The 22,098-nt window shown below is 38.6% G+C and overlaps 1 protein-coding gene across 1 annotated transcript in view; it reads left to right on the top strand.

Annotated features, from left to right (window-relative positions):
* Nucleotides 1-19,367, top strand: part of arhgdig (Rho GDP dissociation inhibitor (GDI) gamma) — a 26,342-nt gene extending 6,975 nt beyond the window's left edge. The window contains exons 2-6 of the mRNA XM_079643854.1: nt 8,378-8,551; nt 9,691-9,774; nt 15,943-16,019; nt 17,065-17,128; nt 17,208-19,367. Coding sequence (XP_079499980.1) covers nt 8,378-8,551; nt 9,691-9,774; nt 15,943-16,019; nt 17,065-17,128; nt 17,208-17,407 — 599 coding nt within the window. The 3' untranslated portion in view covers nt 17,408-19,367. The remainder of the gene's footprint in view (nt 1-8,377; nt 8,552-9,690; nt 9,775-15,942; nt 16,020-17,064; nt 17,129-17,207) is intronic.
* The last annotated feature ends 2,731 nt before the right edge of the window (nt 19,368-22,098 follow it).

The following is a 22,098-nucleotide window of genomic DNA, read 5'->3' as shown; positions in this document are numbered from 1 at the left end:
TCAGGGCTCAAGAAAGTGCAGTTTCTTGTGAAGTTGTTAGTGTTAGTGGTTCCAGTCAAAGCTGCAGGCAGTAATACAGTCAAGCATTTGGCCGTTCCAAATGACATGTGTGATAAAGTCAGCCTCACAACTTCTTCTGTGTGTTTTTAGGGTTGTAGTGGTTGCTACCATTCGCTAACGTTAGCCACTGCAAGACACCACCACTATCTCTATCAGTAAAAACTCCTATAGGGTTTGTTTTATTGAATATGAGCTCAGCTCGTTTATTTGCATGATAAATATTGGGTTATTTTTGATAAATTACGAAGACTCTTAATTCATACTAGCTTGAACACTTCGATGCCCTGTATATTTACTAGTAGTCTTGATGTCTTGGTGTTGAGCTAGGGTGGCCATTTTAATCATGGCATATCAGCAACATTGCATGTGAGCTGAATTATTCCAGACAATTCCAGCATATGGATAATAGCTGCAAAAACACATTTAAGTACAAGCCTGCCATCATACAATCACAAAGTAACTGTAGCAATAAAAAGGCATATTTATGAATGTGAGTGTCAGGTGTGCAGTAATGCAATATGCTTCAGAAGCTGCAGTGTCATCATGAGACACAGTCAGTGTTAATATCACCAATAACAGAAGCTGGTATCATTTGTTTGTCATCTCAGACTTTTATCAACAAGGAAACATGAGGGAAATGAGATGTCAACGATTTGCTGGTTAACATGATGAAGTGTTGTGAGAGCCTCCAGTGTTGACGGGGCGTCTGCAGCCTCACATCCAGCAGCCAGGTGACATATTGATTCTGTCGCGGTGTGGCAGAGAAGGCCACGACTGCAGCTTTAAAGATGGAGACCCAGCTCATAGCCTGCAGTAATGCTGTTATTTGATCTTCCTTTACTAACCTTTTCATTCATTGTAAAAGCTGTTATGGGTTTTGCAGAGACCTGAAAGATTCCCTTTTATTTTCCGCTGCATGTGTGGGTTTTCTTTTTCTTGTATATGTGTGTTTCAGTGTCCCAGAGGTCTCGTTACAGTATTAGAACTGAGCTGTGACAGCGGACCTCAAAGGGACTATAACAAACAGCAAATCAACGCTTAGGGCACAAACACACACACATAGAGAGAAGGAAGCATTTTCCTGTCACAGTGAACGGTTATCTGGGTTAAAGAAAGAGGAGGCAGACAGGAAGCGATTAAGAAAACAGAGGAAGGCTGTAAATCAGTTTAAATTACTTTTAAGTACCAAATAATGCCCTATTTATGATTCAGTACTTTAAATAAATGTCAGTTTTTTGTTCTGTTTTTTAATCCTGATTTATCTTCAAACCTCCAGATGAACACCAGAATTGTGCACTCTTTAAAACCTGTTAAGCCCCGAGCCTGTTTTTCAGGTTTCAGGCTCGAAAATGACACTCCCAGAACAAATGACTATATCTTCCCTTCTAAAAAGGGGTAAATGAATAATCTTTTTTTGCAAAGCAATGATAAACCTGTGAGTTGGATGCAGAAAAGTCAGAATCAATATAGATGTTTTTATTTTAAAGTAAATTTAGATTGAACATAGTCAAAACATGTAAATTATAGTTTCCATCCAAAATAAAACCCATTACTTATAGTGAAAACCACACTTGAATGATGGAATAGTAGACTAGAAGCTTTAGGAATCTAAACTATAACATATAATAAAAACCCTGTATCAAGATTGATGCATAAAAAGTGAAATCTGACCTTTTTAGAGAGGTTCAAACAAAAAAACCCTTCTGGGGTAATTTGGGTGGATTTGCCATATCTCTGGAACCCATTGGTCCATTTTGATGATTGACACCACTTTTGAACCGTTAGAGCCAATAGAATTGAAGGGGAAGTTCCTAAAATCCATCTAAACATTACCATTGGTGAATGAGAGTAATGCGCAGCCAGCATGCCCAAAACCGGAAGCTGGGTTACAACTCTCATACACTCTACATGAAAACTACTCTTATAGACAAAATGTTATGATGGATTATCAGTAATCATTTCAAAGTGACACAAAGACATTGGATTAACCTTCAGCAGCGTTTATATGTGTTTTAATGCCATTGAACATAACTTTGATCAGAAAACAGCAAAGGTAGGACGTATTTGCCGTTTTGGCTCCGTAAAGTGAAGTTGTGTGTTGTCTTTGCTTGTCTTCGCTGCCACGAGCTTTGGTCACACACTGATGATACTTATACCATTGGAATCTGTGGAATCTCAGCTTTCATATGATATCTTGTTAGTAGTTAGTATAGATCCGATGAAGTTTAAAATATTTCTACCGTGAGTTATGTGCTAAGTGTGTTCGCACTCTTTCGCTTAGTGCTAATTCAGACGCTTGGCGTTAGAGTTGGGTTTTGTTTCGGTAACAATGGTTCATATCATCAGTTAGCTGAGTTTCTTCCCGTTAAGTGGGTATGACACATTAATAGGTTGTTAAATGTTAAGAAGCCCTGAGACACGGGCGGGGGCTATGGGGCTTAACAGGTTAACAATTCTGCTGTCGTTAAAGAGGCCTTATTATGCTTCCTTTTTTTTTTCTTCTGTAGTGTGTTATATGGGTTTTGTTGCATGTAAATCGTCAGCAGAGGCTAAAAAAGATTCCTCAAGAGGGAATTTCTCTCCCACACACTCCCCCTCTGCCTGAAATGCTTCCATTGGACTCCTTTGTTTACTTTGTAACATACTGAGCGCTCGCTAGCCAATAGAAGTGCAAGTGTTACATAGTGATGTCCGTAACACATTGTAGGTGATAAGGGGCGGGACATCTCTAAGCGGTTGACCAATCACAACAGAGCCAGCTAACCAATCAGAGAAGACTGGGCTCTGGTTTGAGACAAAGGGTGAAAAGAGGTGCTGCAGCACAGGCAGTAAGAGAAAAATAAAGAGCTTTTTGAACATTAAAGCATGGAGACATTTTATAGTGGAGACACAGAATACAAATATGAACCTGAAAATGAGCAGAATAGAGAACCGCAGTGACGCGTCCTAAAACCCGGAAGTAAACTCCTTCCAGTTCCTTCGTCAAAAAACAATGCAATTTCTCCATAGGATTTTGGAAAATAGCTGGAAATAAGGTTTGTGGTTGAAACACATTTAAGACACGGATCACGTTTTGTTCAGCGAGATAATATCCACATGTCTACCCTTCTTTTATAATTTTCGAATCATAAATCTAGTCGCCCGAAGCAAAATGCTAACGTTATGCTATAAAAGAACGACAGCAGGGTCGCTGCTTCAACGTCACGCCAACTTAAGATCTATATTCAAACATACAGAGTCAAAACGGTACAAGTTGAAGCGTTTGTTTTAACAGTTTGCAGGAGGCAGGTACTTGCTTTCAAGCAGAACAGGGAAAACAAACTTAGCGGGAGTGTTTACGTGTTTGGTGTAATGACGTAAAACGGCCTGGACAACTTCTGTAGTCCTATTCAGCCACTTGTTAACAACCATCGTTTTTCAGACACGTAAACTCTTCAGAAATCCCCAGTGGAATCACTGCTGATGGATTTAATGTCGTAGAACAAAACGTGATCTGGCTCTTCAATTTCTGTCAGCCACAGACTTTATTTGGAGCTATTTTCCAAAATCCTATGGAGAAATTGAATTGCTTTTTGTCGAAGGAACCGGACGTGGTAAAAATGCTAACTTAATTCCGGGTTTTAGGACGTGTCACTGCGGTTTTCTATAGGGCCCCTTTAAAAGTAATGGTTTGAGATTAATAACGCTTCTTATTTATTTTTTGGAAGAGAACAGAATGATAATATCAATGCTCAAATATCTGTCTGTTTAACAAAAAGTTGCTGCTGGTTACTGTTAACTTAGCTTAGCTTAGCATTAAGACTGGAAATTAGGGAAACAGCTCGCCAGGCTTTGTCTGATGTTGACAAAAGTATGTGTTTGAGGTCTCTTGCGAGCACTCCTCTTCGAATCCTATTCCCCCTGAAGCTCCTCTCTGCAGCCAAGACAGACTGCTGTGTTGGTTTTGACTAAATGCTGTAAATATCAGCAGATAAACAATGGGTCTGTGTCTCGTGGATGTTCTCAGCTGTGGATTCTCTCAGAGTATAAAAACTGTAATCAACCTGCTAGGCTACTTTGATTTAGCGACAGTTTTAACCTAGCACGGGAGGCGGTTCAAAACTCTCGTGTTCTTTATACGGATACAGTAAGATAAATCATTTTGCATTTACTCAAGTAAACACTATGAAGATAAATGAACCCTAAGTTATTGCGTTATTAGATTTTGGCTGTCACACAGCACCTAGGGGGGCCTACAAATCCACATAAATAATAAAACACACTCAATGGTGCTGTAATAAAATCTTTTTTATAGGTATGAAGTGTCTTAGCCCTGTTATGTATGTATGTTTGTTTCCTGGTAGCATCACTGTATACAACATTCCATTCTCAATTGTATTTTGAGTTAAATACATTAACAAAAAAAAGGTTAAATATATATTTTTCCCACCGTACATGTTTTTTTAAGCTTTGCTGTAACAACTAAAGAGTGGTGATTTACACTTAGTATAGCATATTCTACACCAGTTTCCATGTGTGAGTAATGAGGCAGGAGACAGTTTCAGAAGCTGTGGGGTAATGAGGCAGTTTTACAGCCATGAAAGAAAATCCACCAGTTAATATCACATCACAGATGGTGAAGCTGAAACAGTAACACACACACACACACACACACACACACACACACACACACACACACACACACACACACACACACACACACACACACACACACACACACACACACATTTCCACACATGTACAACACACACACTGCTGGCTTCTCACTAGTTAGCTTGTTTCCAACACCAGATTCACACAATATGGAGGGTTTTAGCCCTGCATATTTTTCAGCATGTTTGGACAATAAAAAGGTTTGTTTTTTCCCCATCCATTTGTCACCATTGTCACTGATTAAAAAGCACAAGACACAGATAAAAAAAAAGAAGAAGAGTGAGACATCTTAATAAGTTTAATCATCACAAAATGTGAGGAAATATCATTTCAGGTATTCACAAGAGCAGTTGAAATGTCAATATTAAGGACGTTTTATTCATATATTCGTCAACATTTACAGAAAAATAAGTCTTTGTATCAGAACCATTAGACTCTGTGTCTTTTAAATCAAAATGTTCAACGTAAAGGAGACATTTCTCAAGATTAGCATGTTTCTAGTACTACTTTCTACTGCAGCTTTAAAAAGGAATCCGTAATTTAACACTCGGTTGTATCGCTGCGGGCCGATCCCTTCCTCTCAAAATAAATGTTAATTGATGCAGTTACTGTGACAGGTCAGCAGTGTGGAGATCAAAGAGGATCTCTCAGATGTCAAGAGAGGAAGCTGGTTTAATAGCAGCTCAGAAACACGTTTTACGCTGCAGTGTTTGCACTTTCACGCTCATGGGGCGAGCTGCAGTTTGATATGTAAATACAGCTGGGTGAATCATTTATGAAGTCATGTTCCATACATATCTGACAGACTATGGTGTGTGTGAAATGGAGAAGGAGAAATCAGCACTATCGTTATGTTACATTTCCAAACAGGTGTTTTTTTTAAATATGTTTTTTAGATAGCTACCTCTTGTTTTCAGCTCTATTTCATACCAAAGAGCTCAACCTTAGATATTTTAAAGTTGGTATTTTTTATATTTAATAAGATTCAAAATATTTGGCTGATCAACAGCATTACACATATTCATATTTTATATCATATTTAGGGATTTTTAAGATCACTTTGAAGGTCTCTTTCTCAAAGACAGTATGTGAAACAAACTATACCGATAACAGACAAATTGTTAAAAAGTACCCCGGGCTCTAGCACATTTAAAAGCACTGATAAAACATGAACAAATAAATCTCTGTCTGTCTGTCTGTCTGTCTGTCTGTCTGTCTGTCTGTCTGTCTGTCTGTCTGTCTGTCTGTCTGTCTGTAGTAAAACTGATACAGCATTGATCTCTCTTGCTGCAGGTAAAACTGAATGCTCCTCTGTGTTTTCAGTCTCATAAAACTGATCCACAGCAAAAGGTGATGTCATCGCTAGGAGGGGAGTTGAAAGGGTTGCCATGGTGACGAGCCAAGGCAACCGTATTTCGACCCTGACTGGGTGTGGTGTGTGTGTGTTCATCGGTATATGTGTGTGTGTGTGTGTGTGTGTGTGTGTGTGTGTGTGTGTGTGTGTGTGTGTGTGAGTGTGTGTGTGTGTGTGTGTGTGTGTGTGTGTGTGTGTGTGTGTGTGTGTGTGTGTGTGTGTGTGTGTGTGTGTGTGTGTGTGTGTGTGTGTGTGTGTGTGTGTGTGTGTGTGTGTGTCTGAACACTTGTTTGGGTTCATTATGTCCCTGTTTAACACATTTGATTACTGTTAACAGAATCTCTGAACACTGTTAGATTGTGTGTTTGTGAGTGTGCGTGTGATTGCGAGTGTGTATGTGCACTCTCTGCGGCATTCAATTACCTGTACACACAGCTCCGAGCTGATGTACACTGAGCCGTCTCATTATGAACAGTAAAAACAGAACCAGGGGCCATTATGGGATTCTGCTACAGCTCAGAGTCTGCTGTGTGCTGTTCCCAGGATAATTGGAGTCAAGAGGTATGCATGGTGTATTTCCAAAGGGTTATATACAAGATCTGTGTGTGTGTGTGTGTGTGTGTTGTGTGTTGATTTTAGGACATTAAAAAGACAATGTATCAGTTCATCTCTCAAACTATGTGCCAATGTGTGCTGGAAGACAGACTTGTGTGTACATTTTTGAGAGTTTTCAAGCAGAATAACACCAAGTCACTAAGAAAAGCAGATTATTGAGAGAATTGGTCAGAATTGCATTGTTCCATCTTCAATTTGGGTCAAAGTTACATCATTGCTTACCTTGATAACCAAGCAAAATGTATTTTCAACGCGGAAAGATTGTGCGTCATTTGTTTTTTAAGATGTATTAATCATCATATTTGATCAAACTTTTGCATTTTGTTCAATGCAGGTTAAAGAGTTTGTGTGGAGGGTAAAAGATTTTCCAAAATACAACCTGGGTACCAATCAGCTATCATCTAATGAGGATTTCGCTTTTTATTAGCTTGTGTTAGATGTTGTCTTACACCTCAAATTGCTTATTGGACTATAAACAAGTAACAATGCAAGGCAAATGAATCTTGGCCTGATTATCCTCTGGCTACACCTGAACATCTTAAATATGCCCCCAACAGTGCTCACTCGATGATGCATAATCTAATATTACAAGCCAATGTTGGTGGGAAACAATAACACTTTGTGCATTCCTGCAGTTGGTGCATCTTGGTAAATAAAAGCCTGTAGGTTGTGTGCCTTTATTTGTTCAAATATCCCTCCATCATTGTGATACAGGTTAAAACTGGTTGTCTGGTCAAATCTTTCCCAAAATGTAACAATTCCAAGGACTCTGTCTTTGCTGGTGTGGAAGAGGTGGAGATGCTAAAATGAGATGTCTCCTTGCAAAACACATTATCGAATGTCGGTCAAATTCAATATTGAATCAAAATCCCTGATGAAATCCAACTCCGGATGGCTGGAGTTGGTATAGCTAGAGTAATGTGCATCTTATTGAGTTTTCAGTCAGTGAAATATAACAGATATGTTGACCGCAGATGAGCTCTGCTGCATGTGTTACAGAGAGAAGTCTGCTCTTAGTATTTTAGTTTGGGGGTTTTTGTGATGCTTCTTATGAATCCACCCATATTCCAGCTTTTGTCTCACTGTCCTTATGGTCAGATTCTTCTAAAAAATAGTCTCAGTTGCAGTTCATTAGATTGTCTAATCTAGCCTAAATAAATGCTGATGTTGAATTTATGTTAAACTGAGGATTTAGTTTGTTTTTACTGTTTGCTAGCCTTCCTTCGCTGTTAGGTAAAAGTGATGAATAAACTGTCCAAATAGTTCACTCAAAGTAGCCTGATAGATAAATGGTTGAAACAGTAAACATTAGCTAAAATGAATGCTTTAAACTTCAATAACAGTGAGCCAAAAGTAATTGTAAGCTCAATTGAATCAATAAACCATTACAACAGTCAGCTGAATAATAGATACAAGGTTGGAACAGTTCAATAATAAATGGATAAATATTATGGAAATAGTTGACTTTAAGTAATGGACAACTGCTTGAATGATTCAGCAAAATAGAAATATAACGCAAGGAGACGGCTATATAGAATTGCTGAAATAGTTAGCTTCTGCCACTCAGGAGAGCTTAATGTACAATATACTTTTATACACATGGTGTACAAGGTAGGGAACCACTGCTGAACAACCTGCGATAACTGCAAAGTTTAATAATATCCGTTTAACTGTCTTCTTTCTTATTCCTTAAAGGTATATTAGCGGACAAGAAGGATCTGTATATCGAGGAGGAAGAGGGTGACAGGAACCTCGGGTACACCGCTCCGGTCCGGAAGAGTTTGGAGGAGATTCAGGCGTTGGATAAGGACGACGAGAGTCTGGTGAAATACAAGCAGACCCTCCTGGGGAAGGCAACACTTTTGGCAGGTGTGTGTGTGTGTGTGTGTGTGTGTGTGTGTGTGTGTGTGTGTGTGTGTGTGTGTGTGTGTGTGTGTGTGTGTGTGTGTGTGTGTGTGTGTGTGTGTGTGTGTGTGTGTGTGTGTGTGTGTGTGTGTGTGTGTGTGTGTGTGTGTGTGTGTGTGTGTACCCTGGGAGACAGAAAAGCTGATAGTAGAAGAAAACATACTTTATTAATTCTCTAGGGGAAATTCAATTTTGACTTTGTTGTTATTCAGTTACAGTTCAAATACACACAAGCAAAAACAAGACCTCTAAAAATACACACATGCATTAATGGGCTTTTTTTTGTTCGTAACCAGCTTTTATATAATGCACTGAATATAATGACATAGTTCCTGGTAGTCACACACACACTGTACGAACTTGCTTGCCTCAGCATTTTTAATCCATCAGTCGGACATCATGACGGCTGATCTTCATCCTAGTAATATAAACATCAATGGGACAGGATGTAGTGAGAGAGGGCTTAAGAAAAGAGGGGAGGAGAGGACTTGATGCCTTTTATCATTCAAGTGTCTATGCTAAATCCTAAAGCCCACTATACCTAACTTTCTTCTACAATTACTGTTTTTCACTTCTTTTTTATTTAAAAAAATATTATTATTGAAGACAGATAGAAAAGACATTTGGTACATTGATAAGAGCCATAGTTACAAATGTTCAACAGTTCAAAGCCACTCGTGTTCAGCTTAGTCTCTACTATTGTACATCAAAACACAAGCCATACATAGTTGATCTTCACTTGAAGGCGTACAATATTTAAACGACAATTATAACCAAAATGTAGCCAAAACAGACTAACAGGACAAAACACAAATAAATAATAAATACTAAATAAATAATAATATATTATAATAAATAATAATAAATAATAATAATAAATAATAATACATAATAATAATAAATAATAATAAATAATAATAATAATAATAAATAATAATAATAATAATAAATAATAATAATAATAATAATAATAAATAATAATAATAAATAATAATAATAATAAATAATAATACATAATAATAAATAGTACAATACAACTCTTTCACTTCTAACAAGTGAATGAAAAAAGGCTACGTTATAACCAGACTATTTTTCCTCACCAGACCCCAGTGTGCAGAACGTCCAGGTGACCAGACTGACCCTGCTGTGTGACGAAGCTCCTCGACCGCTGACCATGGACCTGACAGGTACACTTCATCACTTCTGTTTAATCTCCCTAAACAGATTTTCTCACACCTTTATATGGTGACACAATATGCCCTGGAGCGAGGCGTCTCACCCTCATGCTGCCTCTCCTGAGCAGAAAGACTGCAGTGGGTGTGTCCACGCTGTAGAGGAGAGACAGCTAAATGCTTGCTTAGTGGGCAGTATCGACATCTTCCCCTGGGTGCAGGCGACAGCGACATTCAGGGAAGGGGAGATTGTGTGTGCGTGCGTGCTTGTGTCCGTGTCTCTGTGTGCGTGCGTGCGTGCGTGCATGCGTGTGTGTGTGTTCCCCCATTTCACTGCATGCATCATTTGCTCAGGTTTCTTCCTGGTCTAAAGTGTTTTCCTGTGCATCACATGCATTGTCACTCCAAAAATGCTAATGCTAACAAGAGAGTTCACCTGGTTGCTAGGCAATACTGACTTCGCACTGAGCATCATCCTCTGGTTCAAACACAGAAAGAGAATCTAGCAGCCTTTTATATGCACGTCTAAACTGTGTAATGGAGGATCTGCTGAATCGCAGTAAAGGAAAGAGCAGTTCCTCCGAAGCAGACGATGTAATGCTTTCAGATCTGATATCAATCTTAGATGATGGAGGAAGTGAGAGGTGGAAGGGAAATCAATTGAGTAATCTCAGTTCAGCTTTTTTTTTTTAAAAGACTTCATTTCAAAGCAGGGATGTGGAGCTTAAAGGGGCACTCCACATATTACACATGTGAAGTTTAGTTTACTCCTCACAAGCAGCGCTAATCCGCCTGTAACACCTGTTATACTCTAGTTTGGTCCATGGGGATCTTGTGGAGCTTTGTTTAAAAATATGACCCCGGTAATATTATCAGCGAAAAAGGCTTTGGCTTTCAACTTAAACCTTTGAATGGAGAGCAGACATTACATACAGCAGGTAGGGATGTTACCAGCCAGGGGGGCGCTATCCAGTTGCATTATGGGACATTTACGATGCTTTTTTTTTAGACCTTGAACATACAAGGGACTAATAGTCTTCAAAATAGGTTCAAATCTGTGTCTCATGAAAGCAAACTTCTGTCTCTTACGAGTGCAACAACTTTAAAGAAGTGCAATACCTAATCATTACAGTAACCCTTTACAGATCCCAGGTATTATCCAAGCTTTAAATCACATGGATTCACCAAATAATTAGGAATCTTCGTCCTGAGATTGTAATATGTGTGGTCTTCCCTTACGGAGTAAATTATTTCACTGAACTTTATTTCGGCTTCATTCGTTTATGGTGATTCTGCAGATGAACTGTAACAAAGTTAATCTCTGTTGTGTCATAAGATAATTTATTCTTTCTTCATTTTGACATGTTTTTATGATCTTTGACATTTGGAAACTTTTAGACTCGATTTTATTGCAGCCTTCATTTTCATACTTTCCCTGTGAGGCTGTCAAATGATGATTAGGTTTAATGTGGATGAATGTGAGTGTTCATGTTGTTTTCCTCTAAAGAGAAAAAGAGAAATAGCTGAAAGCCGTGAGAGAGAAAACCATCTTTCATCATTAATCTATAAAGTAAGCAGCGGGGTGATAATGGCTCCTGCTGGTGTATCGTGTTGCAGTCAGATAGCCGAGACGGCACCAGGCGGGATGTGGAATGGACTTTCCATCGCCGACTGAATGCATTTCAGACCTCCTTATAAACTATACACTGTGTGTGTGTGTGTGTGTGTGTGTGTGTGTGTGTGTGTGTGTGTGTGTGTGTGTGTGTGTGTGTGTGTGTGTGTGTGTGTGTGTGTGTGTGTGTGTGTGTGTGTGTGTGAGTGAGTGAGTGAGTGAGTGAGTGAGTGAGTGAGTGAGTGAGTGAGTGAGTGAGTGAGTGAGTGAGTGAGTGAGTGAGTGAGTGCGTGCGTGTTAGAGAGAAAGAAGAAAACAAGGGGGGAGATACAGTACATTGCACCATGGTAGAGAAAACTGTTCTACTCTTTGAGGTGTAAGTGTAAAAGGGAAAAGAGATTCTGGCTCTTACAACATGCTCGAACATCAGGTTTTCTGGTTTCAGACAGAGGGTGAAAAGAGGTGCTGCAGCACAGGCAGTATTAGACAAATAAAGAGCCTTTTGGACATTAAAGCATGGAGACATGTCACAGTAGAGACACTACATCCAAATAGGAACCTGAAAATGAGTATAAGAGAGCCCCTTTGAAGACAAATCATGATATTTTAAAACCTAAACAAGTAGATTTGTTCCCTCAACCTAATTAAATGGGACCGTGGAGATTTCAATATGAGGACGTGTTGATGTCCTGCCACAGATTGGATACTTATTTTGAAAATGCTCCTATGGGTCGTTTTCTACTCACACACTTAACTCCCGTATGAATGCAACAAACAAGTTACCTTTAATCTTGTCACATATCATTGGTATCATACCAGACCAACAGCCCACAGTGAATGTGGGGTAAAGAGTAGTGGCCTACTTTCCTTGGCGTGACTGTGTGTGACTGAGTAAATGTGTAGCAGCATGCAAGCTCAGAAAAACAACCGGGAACATAAAAGTTTAACAAAGCAAGCGCTTACATTTAGGGCATCAAACCACTGACAAGTCACAGTAAAGGATATTGCCTTGAGTAGTGTGTTCGGACAGCATGATGCACAGTTTGTAAAGCACTATTAATCTTAGACCAAAGGTTTGTGTTACACCTAAAATTGACTGGCAGGCATTTTAGTGTGTGTGTACAAATCATCCCAGTATGTTACTAAAATGACAGACCCTAACCCTAACTGCAACGTTAAAAGAAAAAGCTTTTTGTGTTATTAAACATACTTATGGTTAGCATTGCCATTATCAGCATGCTGACGTTTCCTTACATGACATGTTATTTTGCTAATGCTAACACTTCAATTCACTAGACATGCCAACAAAAAGCATTTAGATGTATCTCAGTAAAGCTGCAGACTCTTGGTCTGGGTCTGATGTTCCTGGTCATGGTGGAGGTATTTGAACTACTCGATACCATTTGGTAATTTAGTCTTCGAGAAAAAATTGTTGATAATTAATAGATCATGAATTAAGATTGAATTCTGATGCAGAAGCTTAAAACATTTTGTAATTTAATTAAATGTATTCTTAAATTGGTCACAACGTAAACAGTGCAATATTTGCCATGAGTGGGCTCTAGCTGTGTGTTCAATGTGTGGACTTTGCATCCATGCGTGCTACATACTGTGTGTGTGTGTGTGTGTGTGTGTGTGTGTGTGTGTGTGTGTATCTGTGTGTGTGTGTGTGTGTGTGTGTGTGTGTGTGTGTGTGTGTGTGTGTGTGTGTGTGTGTGTGTGTGTGTGTGTGTGTGTGTGTGTGTGTGTGTGTGTGTGTGTGTGTGTGTGTGTGTGTGTGTGTGTGTGTGTGTGTGTGTGTGTGTATGTATGTGTTAGGAGAACAGGTAGACAGCTCTGCACACTGACCTATTTTCTCAGTCAGACGCTCCCGAGGGAGGCCAGCATCCTTTTTCTTTTCTCTGTCTCCTGAGACCGGAGGAAGGAGGAGATTTACATAGAGGGAGGCAGACTGAATGAAATGAGGCAGAGATGGAGCAGTGAACAATCTCCGAAATGTCAGCCACCGATCAACAGCTTTATTAAGCTTGATGGCATTTAGTTTAGATTTAATCTAATGGGGCGTTTAAAGTGTTTAATGTGGTGATATAGAGATCTTACACAGCACTGGTGATTTGTAGATCTCATTAAGTCAAATCATAACTGTCAATGTAAGCTGCTAACAGTACACAAAGTAATTCAAAGATTCAAGGATTTAAATACAGCAAAGGCTTTATTGTTAAATGCAAAAGCTACAGTTTAGTTTTGTCAATGAAAATCTGAAGGCTCCTCCAACAACGGGAACATACATGAGACATACACACTAAACAATAGTGCAAGAAGAAACAAAGAAATGCAAGAGAATCTAGCAAGTGACACATTTTTAAATGCATTTAAATAAATAAACGAAAATATAATAATATAATAATTCAGATTTTCTCCAATATTACCAGCTGTGATTTACACAATAATAAATCACTAATCCAGTCATTTAATATATATGATTCTGGAAATGGGCCAATATGTGTGTCTGGAGGGACCTGATCCTTTGCAGACCATTTGCATGCACTAAACCTATAACATGGGGTGGCTGTGGCTCAGTGGGATAGTGTGCTGAACTTGGAATCAGGGGATAGCAAGTTCGAGTCCCATTGCAGTCAGCATGTCGTTGTGTCCCTGAGACACTTTACCCCAAATTGCTGCTGTTGGGATAGTCCATGGTATTGAAAGTAAGTTGCTTTGGATAAAAGTGTCTAACAAGTGACATGTAACACATACTACAGGAAGAGCCCCATTAAGTAGTATATCTTCTTCCACCATAGCGTAAGAGCAATATGTCAAATCTTAAAGGCTCTTTACTTTAAGTGCCTCGATGTCTCACCAGAACATATATATTTAATATGTGTGACACCAGTGGGATTCAAACCTTTGACCTTGTTCAGTGCACTTATTTTGCAGTCCTAAATGTTCTGCTTGTGTGTTATCTGTAGGTCACTTCCTTTTTTGCCCGAATGTCTTCAGCTTCTTTTCCTGATTTTATTCACCCCGTTCCTCCATATCTCCTTCCTCTCATCTCCTTCCTCTTTACTCTGCACCCATTAGGAGGCACTCAGGCCTGATGGTGGGGTTTCAATTGAGATATAAAGTGATTAGGCAGTGGATGCATTTCCTATTGCTATGTGCTTTTACAATAGCCATGGACGCACCCCACATTTAACATGAACCCTTTCAACCCAACAGCCTGACAAAGACCGTTTTGACTGTTACGAAGAATCCATTCTTGCTTTAATACTCACTATAAACTGCTCCTTACCCACTGGACAAAGAAACCCACTGACATCTTGCTTTTGTCTTCAATGGGAAAGGTTTTATTGATATTCATTCCCCGGGACAATGACTATGTATTACTCACTATAAGCTACATCACCATGGATACATGAACCCCTGGGTGTTCAAATGTAACAGGAGAAGTCATTTTACCACACATTTTAAAACACAAACTAACAACTTCAAGCAATGTATGAGTGTTGAAGTGACAATAAGTATATATGCTGATCACTGTTAAGCACAAACTTGACGGATAGAAAATAAAAAAGATAATTATAGTATAGTGTTACAAGTATTATGTTACATCCACTGGTTTCTTTCTACTGTTCATTAAGCCTTGACGACCAAGAGAATAAAATAAAAAAGCAAACCAATCTTCCGGCATTGGAAAATTAGTCTCTTGCCTTTTTTTAAGTGGGTTATCCTTTGTGTGTTTTTAAAATGTATATACCTGCTAATTTTGGTAGAAAAAATGGATTAAAGACCCAATAATACACGTTGTACGGGTTATGAATGCAGAAGGCAGTGTTTGTTTTCATTATATTTTTAACTGTGTCTGTTTATCTTAACTGTGATTGTTTTTTTTCTTGAAGATTGAGACCAATTTTTATAATCCCTATTATCAATCAATCAATGTTTATTTATATAGCCCAATATCACAACTGTTACATTTGTCTCAGCGGAATTCACAGTTTGTAGGTTACTATTAAGCACTCTGGTGTAAATGTATAATTGCACATATATATATAATACACTCACAAGTAGGACCAATACATGCACTAGGGATGTAACTAATACTCTACCAGGAGTGGGGTTCGAACCCACGAGGACTGATGTCCATTGGATCTTAAGTCCAACGCCTTAACCACTCGGCCATCCTGGTACTATTGTGTCATTTTATATTCCTAGTTTCTCACAAAATCATCTTTTTGTAGATGTATCTTGTCTTTGTTTGGAAAATAACATTCCATTTATCTCACATCTGTTCTGCTTGTGTATCCATTGAAACATCTTAATTGAAGCACAACATGCCATATGCAGTCTACCAGATATAACAACAACAACAACAACAACAACTAACTGATAACACTCATCTTGGGGTGTGAAGATGAGTAATTTCTCCAGATGGTTATTCTAATGTGCTTTCCTTAAGTACAGCAGCAGTGAGATCATGCAGTGAGTCATGATGAGATGCTGTTTCGGGTGATGACTCCTATGTGCCACTTTGACCATGACTGATGTTTTTGTTGTTGTTGTTTGTGCAGAGGTGAGCGATCAGAAGGACAATAAGACCATCTCCATAAAGGAAGGAGTGACGTTCAGACTAAAAATAGACTTCAAGGTAAGATGGATAGATAGATGCAGTCACATTAATGATGGAGAGCTTGGACATTACGTATGTATCGAATGGACAAACAGATGATCAGGTATTTCCTGTAAGTGATGAAGATAGATAAGAGAGAGGCGGTGCTGAGTAAGCCACCGTGTACTATATGATCAAACCACAATATAGACCATTATCCTATTTAATCAATATGTTCAGTGCTGTTTTGTTTGAAAGTGCCAGTAAGTATAACTGCTAAATAACTTTTCTTTTAGCGTCTGCAAGTTAGTTTTTTTAATTGATAATGTTTTAAAAAGTCAATACTTAGACGTACATATCCTTGATTGTATTGTTAGCAATGCTACCTGGATGCTAGCTAGCTGCAGACTGAAGTTTCTCAACAATTGCAAGATGCATCAAGATTAGATTTTGTATAAACATTCACAAACATTCCAATGGATGGATTGCCACGAAATCCTATAGAAGTTTGTTTTTTTCCTCAGGATGAATCACTCCGATGTTCCCCAGACAGTTCCTTTAGGTCAAAACTGTAACTTTGTGCCAATAAACTAAACTTTTATGCAAGGCAGAAGCTGCCAAAATTAAATGAATGACTCAATAAATACATGAATATTCAATTAAAAGTGCTCAGATAATGACATAATGTATGCCATGGAGTGGAAAGGTGGCATTAGATCTGTGTAAATGCTTCCTAAACCATAGATTAGTTAAAAAAAAAAGATTTGATCAAAAATGAGAATAGACGAGAAGGTGTGTGTGTGCGTGTGCGTGTGCGTGTGCGTGTGTGTGTGTGTGAGTGTGAGGACACCTGCTGGACATAAGGCTTCACTGACTAAAATTCATTGAGGACAAATAAAGCAAATGATGATACATGCCCTGTTACTTTAGGAAATATGCTAAGTTTGGGTTGCCCTTTTTTTTCAGTAACAGTAATTAAAAATATTTAACACACGATTTGGAGATTTGATGTGTGTGTGTGTGTGTGTGTGTGTGTGTGTGTGTGTGTGTGTGTGTGTGTGTGTGTGTGTGTGTGTGTCTGCAGGTGAACAGAGAAATCGTGTCTGGCCTGCGCTACCACCATAAGATGTTCAGAAAAGGAATAATAGGTACGTATCAAATGTGTACAGCTTTTTTTCGCATTAGTTAGTAGTATTCCCTAAGTGTTCATGTCGTGTCTTCCTGCAGTGGACAAACAGACATACATGGCAGGAAGTTTCGGACCAAAGGAAGAGGAACAAGAGTTTATAACCCCGGTTGATGAGGCAGCTAACGGAGTGATGAACCGCGGCCACTATCAGGTCAAGTCCTGCTTAAAAGACGACGACAAAAATGTCAACTTGAGCTGGGAGTGGAGCCTCGAAATCAACAAGGACTGGATCGAATAAGGCCAGAGGAATTGGCTGATCTTCCCTTCTTTCACTCCTATTCTCCACCTTCCTTTAATCTTTACCCTTTCACCCTCCTTCATCTGAATCTGTGAGAATAGCCTCGAGACATGAGGCTTCCTCCTCCTCTTCCTCTTTATTCTCCTTTTCTACCCAGTCTGTCAAATGCAGGTGTCCTTACAGGGACTTTTAGAGATAAATCCCCCCAATCTCTAAACTCTATCTCCCTGCATTTGTATTCTTCTTCCAGATTCTTCAACATCTAAACTCAATCCACAAAGGGAAATATGATATACACACAAGTGCATTGCATACTCGCATTCTGTCCCCAAAGAGAATAAATGATATACATAAACAGGGAATAACCTTGGATGCTCTGCAGGAAATCTGGGTTTACTTGTCGCAAAATGTGTTTAAAAAGTTTACCAATATAAAATAGTTACGTGGCGAGGGCTAATAGAGGAGCGACATGAGATACTGTGTGACATGCAGCTCACCGAGGCCTTAAAACCCTTAGGGAAAAATAAACACGGTACAAACAAGTACAAAAAACACCTGAGTGGACCATGTTTGTGCTCTTAGTGCCTCAATTTGTGTCAAAATCCGCACTCCTTCTATTAGTTATTAGTCAGTCACACATCTGGACATGTAGACATATTAAACATTTTGTTAGATTCAGTGCAATCCTGCAGGAAACCATTATCACTCATGTCCATTGCGAAAAGCATCAAAGCTTCTTACAAGTCGTTGGAAAAGACTCCATAACTCTGCCTGAGACACCTCACGTTACATTTTATTCAGCGTCAAAATACCCCAGTTGGACTTGTCTGTACATCCAACACTGCAAACAGCTAAGAGCTAAGTATGCACTGTTAAAGATGCCAATTAAACAAAATGTACACAAACATAGACAAAACTGAATCGTGAAGTTGGAGGCGATCCCATATCTTACTGAATCTATGGCAACATTATACTACTTCCTGTTTAAATTCCCCTAAAAATGACAGCTGTAGTTACGAGACTTACAGTATAGCATGATGCTGTTGGAGATGGATTGATATTTTATTTGCGTTCTCATATTTCTATTTCTTTAGAGAAAGCATATGTTTGCAACGCCAAAGGGTATTGATTAATTTGCCCGTTGATTAAGAGGTTCAACCATATTTACTTTTAAATCATGATGTGGATAATTGTTTGGAATTTGTATTTCATGACTCTGCCTTTCATTTCCAATATGACAATAAAATACGCACAAGATTTTTTCTGTGATTACAAACTTGCCAAAAAAAACAAAAGAGTGATAGTATAAATCATTAATTCTACAGGAAGTATAGGAACGTAATTAAACTGTGTATATTGTAGAAAGAGACGCATGTTTGTCTTTTAGGATTTGATACTAATTATTCAGTAAACATTTACAATAATTCGCCCTTACTCGCTCATATACCAAGGACATAAATGTGAATACAATTCTGCTTTGAAAAGATGTTAAGATAGCAGCTGAGAAGTATACCAAGGGATGAAGTAATTCCCCTTTAAAAAAAAGAAAAGAAATATGATTATTGTGTTAAGTCTTTGGATATAATATTGTTAATGTTGCTGAACATATTGGACATTGAAATACCATTTGAAATTGTTGTGATCTAAGACTAACTGTAAATGTTGGCTTGTTGGGTGTTGCATGGTTTAGCAAGATTCTCTCTTCCTTTTTTTACGATTTTATTGTAAAATTGAATGTGATTTAAAAAAAAAGATACTGACGCAATATCAAGATGTCAATGGTTGCAATATATTGCAGAACGCAGTACTTACAGGGATATTTTTTAAGGCTCAGACAGCTGGAAACATGTGTCTGTGTTTAATACCCCCAGCCTGTAGTGATCCAGTACTGTATCCTCAAATATTGGTGTCAAATCTAGTATCCTGTATCTTTTAATAAAGGCAATTCAAACAACAACAAGATGTCTCTATTGAAGTACTTGACCTTCTTGCACTTTTAGCAATCTCCTATTCACTTTCCTTAGATTAGATCATTGATACCGATCGATTGAGTATGATGCAAAGCCAGGAGGTCGTTAGCTTAGTTAGCATAAAGCTCTATTTAAATAGTCTCAATTCGTTTCAATAGTTACCATATTATGTGACCCATTGACTCTAAATCAATGCAGCGTTATATTATAACACTGGACGAGTAAGACATAGCTCTTTTGACTCCAAATGAATAAAGTATTATAAGTAGGACACATTCATTTGTAATGGATTTTAGTGAATTAAGCGAAGCGTTCCATGTGGAGGAGTTAATTCCACCTGAACCCAACATCTGCTTTGTTTTGTCATTTTCTCCAGCTGGACAGCCTAAAGACGGGTATCACCAACACAAGCTCAGTGTCTATGATCTCTCTGCTCGCATGTTGCCCTTTAATTAGTTCTTTGTCTGTTTCTCAGTGTTTCCATCCGTCCTACTCCTCTGTGAGCCAGTCCTTATTGCCGGGTGTGGTCATTTCGGTGGTGTTGGTGGTGTTGTTGCTCCTGAGCGCCTGCTCCATCAGGGCTCGCTGGGCGGTGGCCGGCAGGTAGAGGAAGGCGTAGATTAGAGCCAACCCCAACAGAGCCAACACCAGAGGGAGGCACCAGTCCGTGGTCATGATGGGCTCGTCGCAGCGAGCCTGCAGGAATGACTTGTTATGCATTGTGTGCAAACAGATCGTAACACTAAGGGTGCGGAAAATACCGAAGTAAATGCAAGGGTCAGAAGACTTGCACCACAAAAACACTATATCCAGGCAGCCAGACTCACATCCGTGGAAAAATCACCCCATTACAGTGTAAACAGTACTGAGTTTAGGATTGTAAGGAAGTTTAGTCCCAAACTAAGCTTTTTAAATTCTTCAAAAGATCCAAAGACGGATCCAAGATGGAGTAAGTCACATTGGAAAAAGTCAACTAAATCCAGAGAAGTAAAAGAAGCAGGAAAGTTTTCATTCACAGCCCAAAACAGAAGATTAAACAATGAAACGTGCCAATATTTCCATTAAAATGTTTTTGATATTATGGATAAAAGAATATCCGGTACACGATCAATGAGAAAAATGATATTTCTTGTGGAGAGAAATCTTTGTGGATGCCTTCAGTATCTGCCTCTCTTCTCTTCGCCTCCTCGGTCACGTTTGTGATTTCCACCTAATATGGGTAGTGTGTGTGTGTGTGTGTGTGTGTGTGTGTGTGTGTGTGTGTGTGTGTGTGTGTGTGTGTGTGTGTGTGTGTGTGTGTGTGTGTGTGTGTGTGTGTGTGTGTGTGTGTGTGTGTGTGTGTGTGTGTACTTTGAAATGTTACGTATCCCAATGACAGAGACATGACCTCATGATTGAATCCTTTTCCTTTGTGACACACTGTCTCATTCGAACACTTTTGAAATTCCAATTATATAATAATTCTTGATCTTATAAGCTCAAAACATATTCATACCTGGCTGTGTTTTAGGGATTACTTATAGTCCAGCCAGATGGTTACAAATAACGCAAATCATTTTGAGCCATAAGGAGGTTGAATTGTGATGGAGTTAGCACAGAGAAATGACTGGTGTTTGGAACATGCTGAAGTATGGATCCACAGCACAGAATTATTATGAAAGAAAGTTTTAAAAACATTAGTTTAATGTCCACTTCTAGTTAATGGCAGTACAACACACCTCTTTCTAACTTGTTTAATTGCATCACAGACAATTTCATACAAGAGACAAGAGATGTTAGCATCAAAAATAAGCATGGAGAAATCTATCAAGAAATGGCTTGCAAATTGTTTCTCAAAATAGGATCCTTGCTGTTGAAAAATGTTGATGAAAAATCAAACATGCACAAAAAGAACACACCACTGTTTTTGTTCTTTGTCATATGTTCCTTGTGCATGAATGGACTACAACTGCATGTCGTTGTGCAGCGTATGAAACCACAATGACAATAAATGATCTTTGAATCCTAGAACTGTAGTCGGGCAGGATTTCATCATCATCTGCTACTTGAACATAAGCAACCAGGGTGCTATAATATCTATACATCAGTGTAATCTAATACATGGAAATATAATGACGTCATCGGTGTGTCGAGGTGAGGTGGAGGTGAGGGATTATGGACCTGACTAATAATGCCTCCTGCAACGGATGAAATTCAATGCAATAAATATTATCCTCTGTGTCAAAATGATTGACTCCTATTTCAAGTTAAACAGCATCACCATAATGCATGATGTGGCCAAATAGATTTAAAATACGATGTGATCAGGAAATGAGATAAAAATACAGTAAGCTGCTTTAAAGTATGATAAACAGAGGGTAAATCTGAACCTGCTGGGGTAAAATGTCATCAAAGGGATAAGAAAGAAGCAAATCAATTATTCAGGTAAACAAGTTACAGTGTGTTGTTTTTATTGACTTTTTTTAATACCTGTAAGAAGATGTATCCGATAAATTATTGATATCAACTGTGGAATACTGACTTTACAATACAATGATTTTGTGTTATAATTCCAAAATACATTTAATCTCTCAATAATAATTAATTCATTTATAGGCTACTGTACATTGTGACTAATATTCCTAACCATACTACACATTCTACGCATATTACCACACTTAAAAATAGCAATATTATTAGAAACACTGATTTTAAATGTTGTAGCATCTTTTATTTAATTTT

This window comes from Notothenia rossii (assembly GCF_949606895.1).
Source record: "Notothenia rossii genome assembly, chromosome: 8".
Taxonomy (NCBI): Eukaryota; Metazoa; Chordata; class Actinopteri; order Perciformes; family Nototheniidae; genus Notothenia; species Notothenia rossii.
Note: the sequence above shows the minus strand (reverse complement) of the source record. Positions and strands in the feature narration are given on the sequence as shown.